General features: G+C 41.2%; 1 protein-coding gene across 7 annotated transcripts; it reads right to left on the reverse strand.

Annotated features, from left to right (window-relative positions):
* LOC121156715 (PEST proteolytic signal containing nuclear protein) lies at positions 1 to 16,595 on the reverse strand. Of its 7 annotated transcripts, none has more exons than XM_040980547.1 (5): positions 16,424 to 16,550; positions 9,630 to 9,844; positions 7,775 to 7,849; positions 3,291 to 3,346; positions 1 to 1,784 (listed from the first exon to the last, which is right to left on the reverse strand). In XM_040980547.1, exons 1-5 carry the CDS (start codon positions 16,485 to 16,487, stop codon positions 1,658 to 1,660), a joined length of 537 nt encoding a protein of 178 aa, XP_040836481.1. In that variant the 5' UTR covers positions 16,488 to 16,550; the 3' UTR covers positions 1 to 1,657. The 7 variants fall into 7 exon arrangements, with proteins under 7 accessions (XP_040836481.1, XP_040836486.1, XP_040836483.1 ...); XM_040980552.1 differs by having other exon boundaries at positions 7,775 to 7,803; positions 9,683 to 9,844; positions 16,424 to 16,523; XM_040980549.1 differs by having other exon boundaries at positions 7,775 to 7,846; positions 16,424 to 16,523.
* Positions 16,596 to 17,002: the final 407 nt, after the last annotated feature.

The raw sequence follows: 17,002 nt of genomic DNA on the forward strand, positions 1-17,002 counted from the left end.
TGAGTTTGAGAAATTTATTGGTATTTTAGTAAAGACATTCATCTCAATCACCTCTCTCCTATCTTGACTTTAGGTTAAGTATTCCAATTTGGGTCAAGAAATCAATGTATAGGAGAGGGATGTTATTTTAACAACAGTTAAATGGACAAAAATGGATACTCTGCCTACATTAAAGTAAGTTAAATTTATGTATCTTGATATAATAAAATGTAAGAACTAATAGTTCTATATACATTTCCATTGTTTTACTTGGGGCTTATTCTAGACATAAATTTAAGTGAATAATGTGTTAGGAATACACACAGGCTGCTTCTCCGGAGTTATCCCCTATTAGAGCTTAGTGAGCAGTTACCACCAGTACAAGTCTGAAGCTGCCTCTAAATTTTAGTTTTCAAGGAAATCATTGTACTCTTTCTTGTGTTTGTGACTATGTTTTTAAAAATGGGTTTGACTGTCAGCATTAAAAGAAAAAGTCATATGCAATACAAAAATACAAAACAAACACCTTACAATACACAAATCTAACAGTATATGTGGTAAGATTCCATAAAATATGAAGATGCAGTTTCTCACTATTTCAGTAGCTAAAATGTGCTTTTGAGAGGCCACTGGTCAATATGTATATTCTTAAACTAATTCATGTAATTGTAGTGAGTTTAATTCAAATATGACTTCACAAGTTAGTAACTTAAGAGTGTAGACAAAGTTACAGAAAGTGCATCTTCTCATTTTTCATCTTTATACAATGTTACTTTTTTTTGGTGTTTATACCTTTTAAAAAATAAAAAACAGCCAAATACTTAAGCAATATGTACACGTAAATTTTTGGTGGTGGCTTGTATTTTAAAAGAAACAGCTTCCTTCTGATTTGCCTCAAGTTAGGGTGGAAATGCGTACAAGAACTAGCTAATAAACAGAAACTAAGAGAAGCACATTCAAAATACTGATTTACTTTGGTAGCAAATGGTCTCTGAGGACTAATGAAGGTAGACAACAAGACCCATTCAGAAGAAGTAGGCAATTGCAATTTCTCCATAGTTTACATAAAAAAATTAAATTTTTTTAAAAGAGCTAAGCCTCGGTATCCACTGACAGCAATGCAATACCTAGTTTATAATGACATAAAACAAAATGAATGCCCACAAAGAAAAAAAGCTATACTCTAATTTTATCTAAATTTACTTTCAGTCAATAGTTCAGTAACTTTTTTTTGTCAAAACAATACTCCCTCTCTCTATAAGGCTGTTCCTGGGAGCCTGACAGTTTAGGTAATGAGGGAGTGAAGAAACTGCTTGCAGTTTTAAATAGACAATAAAGTTTTGCTTCCCTCTTAATGTACTAATAGTTGTGTCTAAAAAAATATGCAATTCTTAAAAAGGTACCATTTCTGATTTCTTTATTATCTGTAACCTTTGGAAACTAATCACATGAAACTACAAAATTAGCAAATGTCTGAAATCTGTGTATAAAACATAAATTACCTCTAATTTCAAACTCTCATTTTATTAGTGTACCACTCAATCTTAAAAAAAAAAAAAAAGTAAATGAAAAAGAAAAAAAAAGCGGCTCCAAAGATAGTCTTATACCATTCTTTAAAAAAGGAAACTGTTCCTTTTAACTTTACACCCACCCACGCCCCAATTGGAAAACACATCATTTAATTGTCTTGGTCATGGACATTGCCAAGATGAGATTTTATATTTCTCTCCCATAGCTTCTGGTTATCAGAAAATCCATGTTTTCCTTTATTGAAGGAATTTGGTCCAGCTGATGTTGGTGTATCCCTGTGTTAAAAGAAAGAAAATCGATATGGAATGTCATATGAAGCCTTTTAACATATCAATACATATTTGCTTATTAATATCACAGGCTGAACAACAGAAGCATTTAAAGAAATTTTTATAACCATCATTTCCATAAACACAATTCTAGATTTCAGATTCAGGTCTTGAAGTACAGAGGTTAATAAATGTTTACAATAAACATTTAAGTTAATTCTAATTTTTAGAAGTTATCACTTATAACTCATTATTAAGACTATAAGAGCAATCTAGTAGCTCACCATCACCATTTGTGAAAAGAAAAAGATTCATCACACACAGGCTCAATGTAATTTTCTGAGCCTCTGTTCCAATCTCATATCTGAATACATAAATACTGAGAGTTTAGTCTGGGCAATAAGGTCAGATGGAACTGTTACTTTAGGTTCCAGCATGAAAGGCCATCAAGCAGGCAGGCACTCACACAAGCACTGTTCCCACTTGGATCACAGTCTGACATGGATTTAGCATCTAGTTCTTTGGGAGTAATATATTTGGTAGAAATGGGGATATCCTATGGATTGAAGTAAAGTTCAACTTTTTTACTACTCTACTAGGTAATCCATTTATTTATACAAAGACAAAAAATCAAACAGCATGCTATTTTTATTTGAAAGGCAGACGTACAGAGGAAAGACAGACCTTTCATTCACTGGTTCACTCCCCAAATGGCTACAGTGACCGGAACTGAGCCCATCTGAAGCCAGGAGCCAACAGTCTCTTTCTGGGTCTCCCATGTGGGTGCAGGAGCCCAAAGCTTTGGATCATCTTCCTCTGCCCTCCCAGGCCAGAAGGCAAGAGGCTGAGTTGGAAGTGGAGCAGCTGGGATACAACTGGGGCCCACACGGGATACTGGTGCTTAAAGCTGGAGGTTATTAGCTTGGTACACCATGGTGCTGGCTCAATACATTAGTAAATTTCATTAAAAAAACAAAAACAAACACTTAAGGTCCTTCTGAATTTTAAAATCCCAATTATCATTTAGTATAGAGAAAATAGTTTTGCCCAAATGCACAAGAATAGTTTTGCTCAAATGCAGGGCAACCATTGTGGCACGCTTGGGTAAGCTGCCACTTGCAAGGCTAAAATCCTATACATGTGACGGGTTACGTCTGGCTGTTTCAATTCTAATCCAGCTCCCTGCTAATGTCCTGGGGAAAGCAGTGGAAGTGGCCCGAGTGTTTAAGCCTCATGCCACCAACATGAGATCAGGAAGAACCCCCGTCCCTGGACCTGTCCTGGTTCAGCCCTGCTTTTACAGCTATTTGGGGAGTAAACAAGCAAATGGAAGATCTCGCTGTCTTTCTGTGTCTTCCTCTCTCCCTCTGACTGTCAAACAAACAAAAATTAGAGAAACAAAAAGGACAAAACAAGGAAAACCCCCACAACCCACAAACTTAAATGCAGAAAAACATGTGTGACTTATTCTTATACCCTTATAATTTTCTACAATATATAAAAATTTAATACCTCCCAATATTCTTCATTCTCATTTTTGCTTCTGGAGGCATTTCCTCTGGTTCACTCTGCAGGAAAAAAATAGTAAACTGAAATGAATCAAATTTCTTAAATTCACTTGATAACTACAAAGTTTCATATTGGTCCTTTAGCATTAATACCATGAATTTTGATAAAAGGAGAAAAATCAGTGTACTATGTATCTCTAGTGTTATTTGAGTTTTTAAAACAGATTTATTTTATTGGAAATTGAATATACAGAGAGGAGAGACACAGAAGAGGATCATCTGTCAGCCGGCTCACTCCCCAAGTGGTCACAACGGCCAGAGCTGAGCCAATCTGAAGCCAGGAGGCAGGAGCTTCTTCCGGGTCTCCCATGTGATTGCAGGGTCCAAAGGCTTTGGGCTGTCCTCCACTGCTTTCCCAGGCTACAAGTAGGTAGCTGGATGGGAAGTAGAGCAGTCGGGATAAGAACTGGTGCCCATATAGGATTCTGCTGCATGCAAGGCGAATACTTTAGCCACTAGGCTACTGCACCAGGCCCATTATTTGATTTTTTTTAAAAAAAGAAATGGTTTGTCTTCTAGGGTATTGATTTTGCATAAAGAAAAAGTGAGGGGGGGTGGGACTGGGCGCTGTGGCATAGAGGGTTAAGCTGCTACTTGGGTGCTGATATCCTGTATCAGAGTATCGGTTTGATCCAGCTTTCTGCTAACACATCCTTGGAAACAGCAAGTCACGGTACCCCTGCCACCAACACAGGAAATACGACTGGAATGTTGGGTGCTGGCTTAGGCCTGCTACAGATCAGTTATTCTGGGTATCTGGGAAGGGAATCAGCACATGAAGATACTATTTCCCTTTCTGTCATTCTGCGTTTCAAGTGGATTGGAGTAGAGTGGGCATGTATTTTTACAACTTGTAAAAATACCATGATATTACATACATGATAGTTATCAATGTACCCCATTAATATGAAGATATTTTTTAAAAACCCATGGAAAAATATAAAGGATGTTTATTTTGTGCAAAATTTATAAACCCATGCTTAGACTTTTTTGTAAAACATAATGTTTGTTATGAGACCTCTCATTCACATAATTAGGTCAATTAATACAAAAGATAAAAAATTTTATATTCTAGAAGCAAAACTATTTCACTATTTAACACTATTTCACAGTGTGTTATAAAGTGCCTTAATATATACTTTTATACTCCAACATAACAATCCCACCAAAGGGAAATGATTACTAGCTGCATTTTGCAGGTGAGGTAATAATTTGCTCAAAGTCACCAAGCTGGCGAACAGCAAACCATTCTGAGGCGAATCCGTGCACTCTCAGCCACATCAGTGTACTGCATGTTCTCAAAAGCTTCAAGTCAGACAGCCCCCATAGCTGCTAAAAACTGGAGGACAAGTTCCCTTTGGGCATATTTCTATGTAAAAATGCTACTGCTAAGCCAACTTAAAAAAAAAATTCTTTTTCATTTTTATTTGAGATGATTTTTACATAGTTGATCACGATGGGAAGGATAGAGGGTTAGGGAAAAGGGGTGTGTGTGGTCACTGTTTCCAATACATTTTTTTTCTTTTTAAAGATTTATTTATTTTTATTGGCTCCTGGCATCAGATCAGCTCAACTTTGGCTGTTGTTGCCATTTGGGGAGTGAACCAGCAAATTAAAAGATTTCTCTCTCCCTGTCTCTCTGTAATACATTATACCTTTCAAATAAAAATAAACAAGTTTTAAAATCTGATTAAACACATTACAGACAGAGGGTTAAGTTGCATTGACATTTTTAAACATTCAAAGTAAATTAAAGTTATGCCAAATTGTTATATACAAAGCAAGTTATGCTAACGTAAGGTGATTATAATTTCCAGCCTCTGCACACAAAGCAGCACCTATACAGGATCCTGGCTCCCACATGCAGCGGGTTAGCCTGCCCTGCCACCACAGGAGCCCCAGGCCTCTGCACTTCAGCACATGTACTTTCTTCTATCACCCTTCTATCCTTGCATAGATTTAAATGGGTTTGATTAAACAACCCGTTGGTAAAGATGCCAGAAAAAATTGAAATATTAGCTAAGTTACTGCTTTTTGCTCCCCCTCCTTTATTTTTGGTGGCAATGAAATTTTTCCCCCAAAAAAATCTTCCTTGGATTCTGAAATACCAAACAAATTTAAGTTCAACAGGGGCAGAGGATCAGAGCTCTGCTTAGTAGTCACACAACAGTAGCTCCTAAGATACTTCCACAGGACCCCAGAACTTTGAGAAATGGCTTACAAATCTATCTTGTAAACTGAACCTTCAGATCTCAGGCATTCAGCCTAGCACTGGGAACACTGGTCGGCATATCCCCATCACTGGTTCAATCCCTGGCTCCATCTCTTCATTCCAGCTTTCACTAATGCACACTCCAAATGCAGATGACAGCTAGTATTGCTACCTATCTGGAAGATGCAGTCCAGTATTGACCTTAGCCCTAGCACTTGGGAAGTGAAATGGCAGATGTGCCTCCGTGTGTTTCTCCCTCTTTCACCCTGCCTTTAAAGTTAAGCTGACACCTGCAGTGCCAGCATCGCCTGTGGGCACTGTCCTTACTGCTCCACTTCCAGTAAGTTCCCTGCTTATGTACCTGGGAAGGACATAGAAGATGGCTCAAGTGCTTGGAACCTTCTTGCAGCCCTGTGGGAGACCTGGAGGAAGCTCCTAACTCCTGGCTTCATACTGGCTTAGCCTCAACTGTTCACTGACCATTTGGGGGTAAACCAGCAAAGACCTCCCTCCCTCCCTACTTCTCTTGGTAATTCTACTTTTCAAATAAATGAAACTTTTAAGTAAAACAAAAAGTCTTCATTTTACAACTCAGAAACTGGAGGGAAAAAAGCTTAAGAAATTGTTAAACTTATTTACGTTTTTAAAAACATTTTTATTGTAAAGGCAGATTTACAGAGAATGGGACAGATTTGTCATCCCCCGTGTCTCCCAGCCCCCAACTCCCACACAAGTGACTGCAACAACCAGAGCTGTATTGATCTGAAGCCAGGAGCTTTTTCTGGGTCTCCCACATGGGTGAAGGTCCCAAGGCTTTGGGCCATTCTTGACTGCTTTCCCAGGCCACTAGCAGGGAGCTGGAAGGGAAGTGGAGCAGCCAGGACATGAACAGGCACCCATATGGGATCCTGGCACATGTAAAGCAAGCATTTAGCCACTGAGCTGTCCCACTGCATAATGTTTTAGCATCAGATCCAAATTACTTCTCCAAATCACTCTATTCCTTTATCTGTACTTCTAACTATAACTTTTATCCATACAGCTTTTGGAAACAAGGTACCCTGTTGGCATTTCGTTTTTATGCAGCTAGGTCCCATCTGAGGTGGAAGTTAAGAGACTAATACAAAAATTACTCTATGCTTAAAGATTCCATTAGTCATTATAAACAATGTTAAGATAGGAGGCACTGTGAGAACCGCAGTTGACACATCTTACACGCACCCTGGAATGCATGCCTAATGAGCAGAACTTCTCAGAATCATCAGCAGTATGTAAGATAATGCTCTAAGAGATATAGAAAACAAGCGTAACAGCTGCCTTTCCAAGTGCAAGCACCGGAGCTGGGGTTGTGCTGCACTGTCATGCCTGTATCCTCTATCAGAGCCCTGATTCAGGCCCGGGCCTCCTGTTCCCGAACCAGCTCAGCCTAAGTACACAGACCCCTCACAGTCATGTAGGAGACCCAGATGGGGTTCCTGGTTCTTGGCTTCCAAGTGGCACAGCCCTGGCCATTGTGTCCATGCAGTGATGAACCAGTGGCTGCATCGGTCTCTTTTCCTTCTCTCTCTCTGCCTTTCAAAAGCTTAAAAAAAAAAAAGACTGTATTCATTTACTTGAAAGGCAGTTACAGAGAGGGGGGCCAGGGTTGGAGGGGTGGGAATCTTCCACTCACGAGAGTACTCTCCAAAATGGCCACAAGGCTGTGGATGGGCCATGTGGGCGTCAAGGATTCAAGTGCTTCAATCTGCTGCTGCTTCCCTGGCCTGTTAGCAGAGGTGGATCAGAAACAGAGTAGCGGGCCTTGCATAGCAGCCTTGTGGCTAAAGTCCTCACCTTACATGTTTCAGGATCCCATATGGGCGCCTATTCATATCCTAGCTGCTCCGCTTCCCTTCCAGCTCCCTGCTTGTGGCCTGGGAATACAGTTGAGGCAGGCCCAAGGCCTTGGAACCCTGCACCTGTGCAGGAGACCCAGAAGCTCCTGGCTTCGGATCAGCTCAGCTCCGGTCATTGTGGTGGTACATCAGGCAGTGGCTTGACATACTATATTATGATAGCCTCTCAAAGATTTCCAGATAAACACCAAAGTAAACATCTTTTTATAATTTCACATAAAAAATGATATAAAGAAAATTCAGTAATACCAACACACCCTATAATCCATCACTTATTCCTTTCTGAAAGAACTGAAGTAAACAAAACGGGTGTTAACTTACATCTTCATCTTCATTAAAAGCCGCTGCTACTGAAAGGGTTTTTGGAGCAAGAGTTGGAACAGGTTCCTTAGGCTTCTGGAGATGAAACAGAAAAAACAAACAAGCAGCAAATCAGTCTCACACAGACTTGTTTAGTGATATGAGTAATTTATCTTTAAACACTCAACTTGGATCATCAGTGTGGAGTTTTGCTTTTTTAATCAATTTGTGTTTATTTTCTTCCTGTAATAGGTTATGTAGCTAGGATCTACATTTAGTATCAATTATCTAACGAATACCGTCAGAGGTAAATAAAACCTTCCTAAACAGCCATTGAAATCAATACAATGCTCCACTCCCCATTCAGCTTTCTGCTTCTAGCCTGGGAAAGCAATAGAGGACAGCCCAAAGCCTTGGGACCCTGCACCCCCCGTGGCAGACCCAGAGGAAAGTTCCTGGCTTCTGGCTTCGGACTGGCTCAGCCCCAGCCACTGTGGCCATTTGGGGAGTGAAGCAGTAAATGGAAAAGCTTTCTCCTTCCTCCTTTTCTTTGTAAATCTACCTTTCAAATTATATATATATATAGGGCTTGCACGATAGCCTAGTGGCTAAATCTTCGCCTTGCATGTGCTGGATCCCATATAGGTACTGGTGATCATTTTCCAAAGCTAATAACACCACACTATTAATAAATCATATAAAACTTACGCTGAAGGTCAAAATTAAGTATAGTTATTAAGCATTAAGTATACTTAATAAGTAAGTTATTAAGTTTACTTAATAAGTAAACTATTAAGTATAGTTCACATAGTTCAACCTAATATTTCAAATACTTCCAGAGGTCCCATGGTAAATAAATACTAAATCATGGTTTATATTTTAAAACAGTGGATAAAATTATTCATTATTATAGATATAAAGTATTAATGTTCATTTGTAGTTGCAGGTTAAAATAACCACAAGTTCTTACCATCAAGGTAAGCTCTTCATAATAACTTACTAATGACACAAACACCTGGGGAAAGCGGTTAACAACTTCCTGGGCCTGGATTACAGTCCCAGCTCCACCTCTGAGTCTAGCTTCCTGCAAATGTGCACTGGGGGAAGCAGGTGACTCATTTACATGTGAGAGCAAATGAAGTTCCAGGCTCTTAGCTTTGGTCTGCATCACCCCTGTCTGCTGCTGGAGTTTGCCTTTCTAATAAAAAGCAATAAATAAACAGAATTTAATTAACAAGTTTTAAGATTCTAATTTTTTAGTATTACCAGTATTAAAAAGATTAAACTTTTAAAAAATATTTTTCAAAAGTTTGTTCAACTTGTAACAATTTTATAGGTTATTACTTTATAAGTTATATATTTCTAAAAAGTTTATCCTAATACTCCAGACATTAATTAAAAGACATTTTACTATTATTTTTTGAAGATTTACTTACTAGAAAAGCATAACTGGACAGAGGGCTTCCATCACCCATCCTGTTCCCAAATGGTCTATACGGAAAAGTAAGAGCCAACTTCACCTTAACCTCCTCTAAGGGTGGCAGGGGCCACCATCTTGCTGTATTAACAGGGAACTGGATTAGAAGTGGAACAACTGGATTTGAACTGGCTCTCTATGGGATGCAGGCATCTCAAGGATGTTTAATATACTGCATCACGCTTACCCCCAAAATCATTTTATTAAGATGGGGTTTATTTAGACCTTTCTTAAAGAGCATACTAATAACTTTTACACGAAACTTCATACATCAAAGGGGAACATCTCAAGTAATGTACATCAAAGTAACTATACTTATTTTGTCATAATCTAATAAAAAGTTTCCAAAAACAAATCCTTAAATATTCACTTAAAAAAATATATACAATAAGAACTCACACTTGATCCAAGTTTGATAGATATGGCTGATGCTTTCTTTGACGTCTGACTACCTATGGCAAATCCAAACTTGGAGATCTTTGTGGGTTTTGTTGGGAGGTCTGCAGCTTCTTCTTCAGCTGATCGCTTCTCAGCGCTGCGACTGGAACTTTCCCCTCCATTACTGGAAGAAACAGTCTTAGTTTTCACAGGTTTTTCTGCTTCTTCTTCAGGTCCTGGTGAAGTCGAAACAACTTACCAAGATGAGCTATTTTTACTGAGCAGATTGATGGGAGCAGCAACCTCAAAAAGCATCGTTACAAGGAAGATACCTCTGCAGTTGTCACCTACTGACCCAACAGTCTCTTCCACTGTTTGTTAGAGTATACAGCAGGAACTGAGATTGTGTGGCAGTAGAAGAGGCTCCCTTGAATTAACTAGCATAAAATACAGAGCAATTTAAAATTATAAACACAGAGTTCACAGAAAAGTAAAGACCCTTAACTAAATAGTAAATTAATTGTACAATCTGGTTGTAATTTTGCTTTTTAGAAAATTAAACAAATTAGTTTTGAACAGTTAAGATAATGCATTTGATTAGTATATTCTACTATCTTTCAATAGTATAAATTATACAAATACCTAGCCATGAACAAGTCATTACCCAAATTACAGTCTTAATACAAGTTAGAATTATTTTCTTAATGATGTGTTCCTCATGTGCATATCACACAATCTTAAAGATTCACTAAGAATCTAAAGGAATATTCCAAGCTCATCTCGAGTAATTTATTCTAAGAAAGCTTGGTTATCATTTGTTTTACGTTAAATATAAAATTTATTTTTAAAAAATTCACATTTTGTATTCTATATTCTGGTTTGTAATGAAAGAAAACTGAGCTAATCACAGTATCAAACAGTAGATGGCAGACAAATGTAGGCTTGGAAGGCAAGATGTCTTTCAACAATTTTGCTTAATTTCTGTTAATGACTAAATTAAGTCATCTCCTGAGTGCTTTAGGTCCCATATAAGACAGGTCAAGAACATACTAGGAGATCAGACAGAAGACAATTTCATTTTCTTCCCTCAGTTTGCCAATTTACCATTTGAATGCATCCTGCTACACCGGATAATGAGTTGTTTTTTAGAGAAAAAGATACTGTAGGGATGTCCTTGACAATAGCTCACAAAACAGGACAAAACACTAGAATGGGAGACAAACAAGTACGTAGATTGATAAGGATGAAATGACTGACTGGAGGCTACAGATTTGTTCCGAGTGGTGACTACAAATTAATGCACACTTTGAATGGAACACTGACTTTGTTTAGACTAAAGAGGCAGGAATTTTAGCCTAGCACTTAAGACCTATCTACTACCCATTTCAGAGCAGCTGTTTAATACCCAACTCTGGTTAATGTAGACCCTGGGAAGCAGTGGGGACAGCTTAAGTTAGATTTCCCGCAGCATACACAGCTCTGAAATGGAATAAGGTCCTGGCTCTTGACTTCATCCTCAGCCACTGAGGGAATCTGGGGAGTGGACCAATGGATGGGGCTCTTTCTCAAATAAACAAATATTTATAACTTAATACAGGAATTTTTTTCCTTTTGAACAAGCGGTGAAAGTTGTAACAATGAAAGGGAGGGAATTAAACAGGATTAGGTTTGGGGATTTTCCTAAAAAGCAAAGACAGCGCTGCCTGAGGTGTCATTATTCATATATATGTATATTTTTAATGAGCCCTAACCATGCCTTTGGAGGCATTTACTTATTAAGATTTATTTATTTGTATTGCAAAGTCAGATATACAGAGAGAAGGAGACAGAGAGGAAGATCTTCCATCCGATGATTCACTCTCCAAGTGACTGCACAATGGCCAGTGCTGCGCCGACCTGAAGCTAGGAGCCAGGAACTTCCTCCAGGTCTCCCACACAGGTGCAGAGTCCCAAGGCTTTGGGCCATCCTCTGCTGCTTTCCCAGGCCACAAGCAGGGAGCTAGATGGGAAGTGGAGCTGCTGGGATTAGAACCAGCACCCATATGGGATCCCAACAGGTTCAAGGCAAGGACTTTAGCTACTAGGCCACTGTGCCAGGCACCATTATCTATATTTGGAACTACAAAAGCATCTGAAGAGGTAAAGATTGCTATTCAATAGCTGAAAAACAATTCAGTTTAAGACATACACATGGGATTTCTGCCTCTCAGATACATTGATAAAAATATTAATAATATTAGATCTGGGGCCAGCACTATGGTATAGCATATTAAGCCACTGCCCACGGTGCTTGCATCCCTTTTGAGCACCGAGACTTGGCTGCTTCACTTCTGAGCTCGTTCCCTGCTTATGTGTCTGGGAAGATGGCTCAAGTGCTTGGATTCCTGCACCCAAATAGGAGCCCTGGAAGCAGCTCTTGGCTCCCGCTATGCTACAGCCCTTTGGGGAGTGAACCAATGGACAAATTATATGTCTCTTACTTTCTCCATAATGCTGCCTTTCAAAATACATAAATACATTAAAAAAAAAAACTTAAAAAGAAAAAAAAACCCTTAAAAAATTAAAGTTCATAACTAGCCAAATTCCTATGTCTTAACAAATGGAATGTAATTTTGTCTAATGCCATTATGCCACGATAAAAATTTCCATGGGGACTGCTCTAGCAAAAATCATACAAAGGGACAGGGAGAATTCTCTTCCACTCAGTAAGTATAAGCAGCTCAACTTTATTCATATCTGTGTTGCTACTAGAGGAGGCAAATGAGGCCAAAAATAATACAGGTCAACATTAAGCATGTCTATTAGGTAATTTCTATATATGACTGATATCAGGCAATTTCTAGACATAGTAAATAACTGGCTTTCTCTCTCTTTTTTTCCCCTTAAAAGCAACTAAAAACTACCAGTTTGCTTAGCTCAGTGAAGAGGTGAGGACAGCAGGGCATGAAGATGGCTGCATTATTGGCCCTCATTTCTAGCTTTAAAAAGCTCAACGTGGGGGCAGATGCCATGGCACAGTTAAGTAAGCCTTGGCTTGTGGTGCCAGCATCCCATATGGATGACAGTTCAGGTCCCAACTGTTCCACTTCCAATCCAGTTCCCTACTAATGTGCCTAAGAAAGCAGCAGAGATGGCAAGTCCTTGGGCCTTTTACACCCATGAGCAGACTTGGAAGAAGCCCCAGGCTCCCAGCTACAGATATTTAGGAAGCGGCCCAGGGGATGGAGGATCTGTTTCTGCTTCTCTGTAAATGTGCCTATTCAATAAAAATAAAAATCTTTAAAAAAGCTCAATATGGCACACTGTTATTTTACTCTTATCTAACCCTCCTAACAATTATCGTGCGAATACACAAGGCATTTGCAAAAGAAAGTTAGCAGAATAAACTAAGATGGAAACTGTAATTGACCAACCTAGGATAATAATGCAATTGTTTCAACAATTTTTACAAATCCATTCTCATATATATATATGAGAATTATATATATATAATTTGAAAACTATAAGCCACAGCTCGCATAATTTTATTTTAGGATTTGGAGCTTTTCTTTTCAATGTATTGAAAGAGACATTTTGTACTTAGGAGGACTTCAGGCAATAAAATTTTTGATGACCACAAATTAGGACTGTGAACACTTTTAGTCAAATACAAAGAATATCCAAAAAATAGGGCCTGGTGCAATAGCGCAGTGGTTAAAGTCCTCGCTTAGCACGCGCCGGGATCCCATATGGTCACTGGTTCTAATCCTGGCAGTCCTGCTTCCCATTTAGCTCCCTGCTTGTGGCCTGGGAAAGCAGTTAAGGAGGGCCCAAAGCATTGGGACCCTGCACCCGCATGGGAGACCCAGAAGAGCTCCTGACTCCTGGCTTCAGATTGGCTCAGCTCCAGCAATTGTGGTCACTTGGGGAGTGAACCATTGGACAGAAGATCTTCCTCTCTGCCTCTCCTCCTTTGTATATTCGCCTTTCCAATAAAAATAAATAAATCTTAATCAACAACAACAAAAAAGGATATCCAAAAATAAAATCACATCCATTTACAGCACGAAGCATGGATAAAGTCTATCAAATTACTAGTCTTAATTTGTGTGAAACAGAATTCACAGAAGGTACTGTTTTTGTTTTCTTCTCCACAGAGTAAGGGGGGGGGGTTTGGAGCACAAACATGAATTACCTCTTAAGAAAGGCAGCCTTCAGGATCTATTTGCATCTCACTAGCTGCACAATTTAAAGAATGTAGTCAGGCCTGGCTAATCCTCCACCTGCAAATGCCAGTATCCTATATGGACGCCAGTTTCCTGTCCTGCCTGCTTTCCTTCCCGTCCTGCTCCCCGCTTATGACCTGGGAAAGCAGCAGAGGATGGCTCAGAGATGTGGGACCCTGAACCCGTGGGAGGCTCCCAGCTGCGGGTAGGGAATGAACTAGCAGATGGAAGATCTTTCTTAGTCTTTCCCCTCTCTATAAATCTGCCTTTCAAATAAAACTAAACAGCCTTAAAAAAAAAAAAAAAACAGTCAAGCCTCTACTAGTGTGTTGGAAAGTGACAATTTCAGTGGAAGCACTTCTCAGCACAACCTAGCGCAACGCCGGAGAAGGCTGCGATTATGAACAGTTTTCCTCTCGTCCCCTCTCATTTCAGAGAGCTACAAATCTTAATCTAGGATAAAAAAAAGTCTACACAAAACCTTAGTCTATTTTAAACCTGAAACCAAGCAGTTTAAGTAATCAGCTTCTCTCACATAAATTAACGTCAACCATAAAAGTAATCTTCCCATAAAAAAAAAACTATGCTTCCAGTTTAGTGAACTGCTCAATATCCACAAACTCATGCTATAAGATCCCAATAGTTTTTTTAAAAAAGAAAAGACACGTACTACATAATTACCAATTTGATAATATACATTGAATTAAACACTTTGTGATTCCTAGGCACAATTTCATTAAAATATCTGACACTTAGGGCCCAGCATGGTGTCCGGCCCATGGTGACACAGTGACTAAGGCCATGTCCCAGCTGCTCCACTTCCCAGCTGGCTCCCTGCATGCAGCCTGGGAAAGGCAGGAGAGGCGGCCCTGTGGGAGACCCTGAAACAGCTTCTGGCTCCTGGGTTTGGATTGGCTGAGTTCTGGTTGTTGCAGCCACTTGGGAAGTGAACCAGCTGATGGAAAATATTTCTTTCTCTCTTTCTATACTTCTCTTTGTAGGTGTGCCCTTCCAATAAAAATAAATCCTTAAAAAAAAAACCTGATACCTAAAAATGTTTTATATGCAACAGTCCTGCTTTCTTGTACAGAAAATGATGCAAACTAGGCAGAAGGGATATTTTGATTTATATATTAAAAAAAAGAACTTTTCTGATAACTCACATTACCCTTCCCCAAATGCTAAAAGGTAAATCTCAATATTCATCTGACAAATCTAGTATGTATACTGAAAGGGTGATCGGTCAAGTGCACAAAGACATTGTGCTGACACGTCGGGGACACTCTGGCAGCGCTTTCAACACTGCAGTTCTAGTAAGGCAGGCTAAGCCATGGAAGATTCTCCAGGCTATAGAGCATGTGGAGGAGTGGCTAGAATCTTTGCGACGCTTAAGTCATTCTTTAAACTGATTTTAAATTTTCGTGCAATCATACCTGACAATTTCCAAGACAGTATTTTTTGGGGGGTGGGAGGTGGGGCCCTCCCGAGGCAGCACTTGGTGCTTCACTTCGCATTTCCATCAGCTCTTTACTAGTTCAAGTGAGGAGGAGGGAATTTCAAATGACAGCACTCTACAGGCTTTTTAAAAAAGAAATTCTGAGCTCAAAGCAACGCAACACAACACTCAAGCGTTTCAATGTCTGCTATCCACAACTCATTAAACATTGCTGCACTGCTGTTTTTCTACACTATTTATCTCCATTATTCTTTTTTCCAGATGAAACACTCTGAGAATACTTAAAAGCGTTTTGAACAAAACATGACGGCCGCTTGCACGTGTCTAGCCACCGCCGTCCTACAATAAAGTGGGGTTATTGTTTTCCTTAAAGCACCAGACCCCAACTGACGGCGCTGCGTAAAATAAGGCTAACCCCTAACCTGGTTAACCTCGTAACAAAATACAAGACTCACACCCGCCAATTCAGCAACCTAACTAACCGGCTGGCGGACAACTGGCAACGGTCTGAGGAGAGAGATCTTCTTTAAAAAAAAAAAAAAAGAACACCCAAAGCAGCAGCAGCAGCAGCAGCCGCCGCCGCCAGGCTGTAGACCGGAGCTTACAGCAGAGGCGGGCGAAGGCACTCCTCTCCACCCCGGACCGGCCCGCCCGCCTTCGCAGCCGCCGGCCTCACTCGCTCCTACGTGTAACCGAGAGGCCGGCGGAAAGTCGGCCTGCGGCCAGCGCTGGCCGCTCGGCGCCGGCCCCGGGGATGCCTGTGTGTCGTGTGATGAGCCTCCTGCGTGTCGTGAGCTGCGTCCCCGGTGCGGCGGGACGCGGCTCCTGCACCGCCGATCCCGGTCCCACCCCCGAGCTTCTCTGCTCCTTACTCGCGCCCCTTTCCCCTTCTCTTCCGACAGCGGCGTCCGCTGGGGCCAGCTGGGGCCACAAGGTGACGACCAGCTGCCCGCTCGCCCGGCAAGGAGGGCGGGTGAAGGCCCAGAGCCCAGTGGGCCTCACGGGCGTGCCTGGGGCTCGTCTGGGCCCAGCACCTGGCCGAGTGAATGCCAGACCCGCACAGTCCTGCCCCCACCCCGCGCCCCCCACCCCGGGGAACTCAAAGAAAAGCCCGACACATCCCACGCAGCCCGCGACGCTGGGGTTGTGTTCACCTCCGGCGGCTCCAGCTCGCTGCGGCTTTTCAGCCTTCTCTTCTCCCGCCTTTCCGTCCGCCATTTTCCCCGCCGCGGCCTCCCCTGCAGCCACGCCAGAGACGTCACGGCCCCGCCCAGCGACCACCGAGCTGTGGGGCCGGCGACGAGATGGCAGCCTAGAGCGGCCCGGGCCAACGGAGGCGGATGTGACGTCGTGAAGCAGCCGCCGCGGCACTGGGAAAGAGGCGAGTGGGTGGTGTCTGTGGAGGGCTGGGTGGAGACTTGCTTTCTTCGGTGCAGGAGCTCAGGGGTCGGAGCCGGTTGCGAGCCTCTCTCTGGAGACGTGGGTGGAGCGTAGGTTTCTGCAAACTCGACGTCATCAAGGTCTGTTCGCGCCGCCCTAGTTGCCTCACGTGTGTGCGCCTCTTCTACGTATTGGGACCAAAAAATAACTTGATTTTTCCTTGCTTCCCAGGGAGTAAGCTTTTATAGGGCGCCCTCAAGTGTTAGTCGCCTTCCCTGCACCATCGATTGCACCTACATTAGTCCGAGGCGGAATTACCCTGCTTTAAATATCTGAGCAGGGAACCAGAGAAA

Source organism: Ochotona curzoniae, unplaced genomic scaffold (genome assembly GCF_017591425.1).
Source record: "Ochotona curzoniae isolate NIBS_2020 unplaced genomic scaffold, NIBS_Ocur_1.0 contig_3498, whole genome shotgun sequence".
Classification (NCBI taxonomy): domain Eukaryota; kingdom Metazoa; phylum Chordata; class Mammalia; order Lagomorpha; family Ochotonidae; genus Ochotona; species Ochotona curzoniae.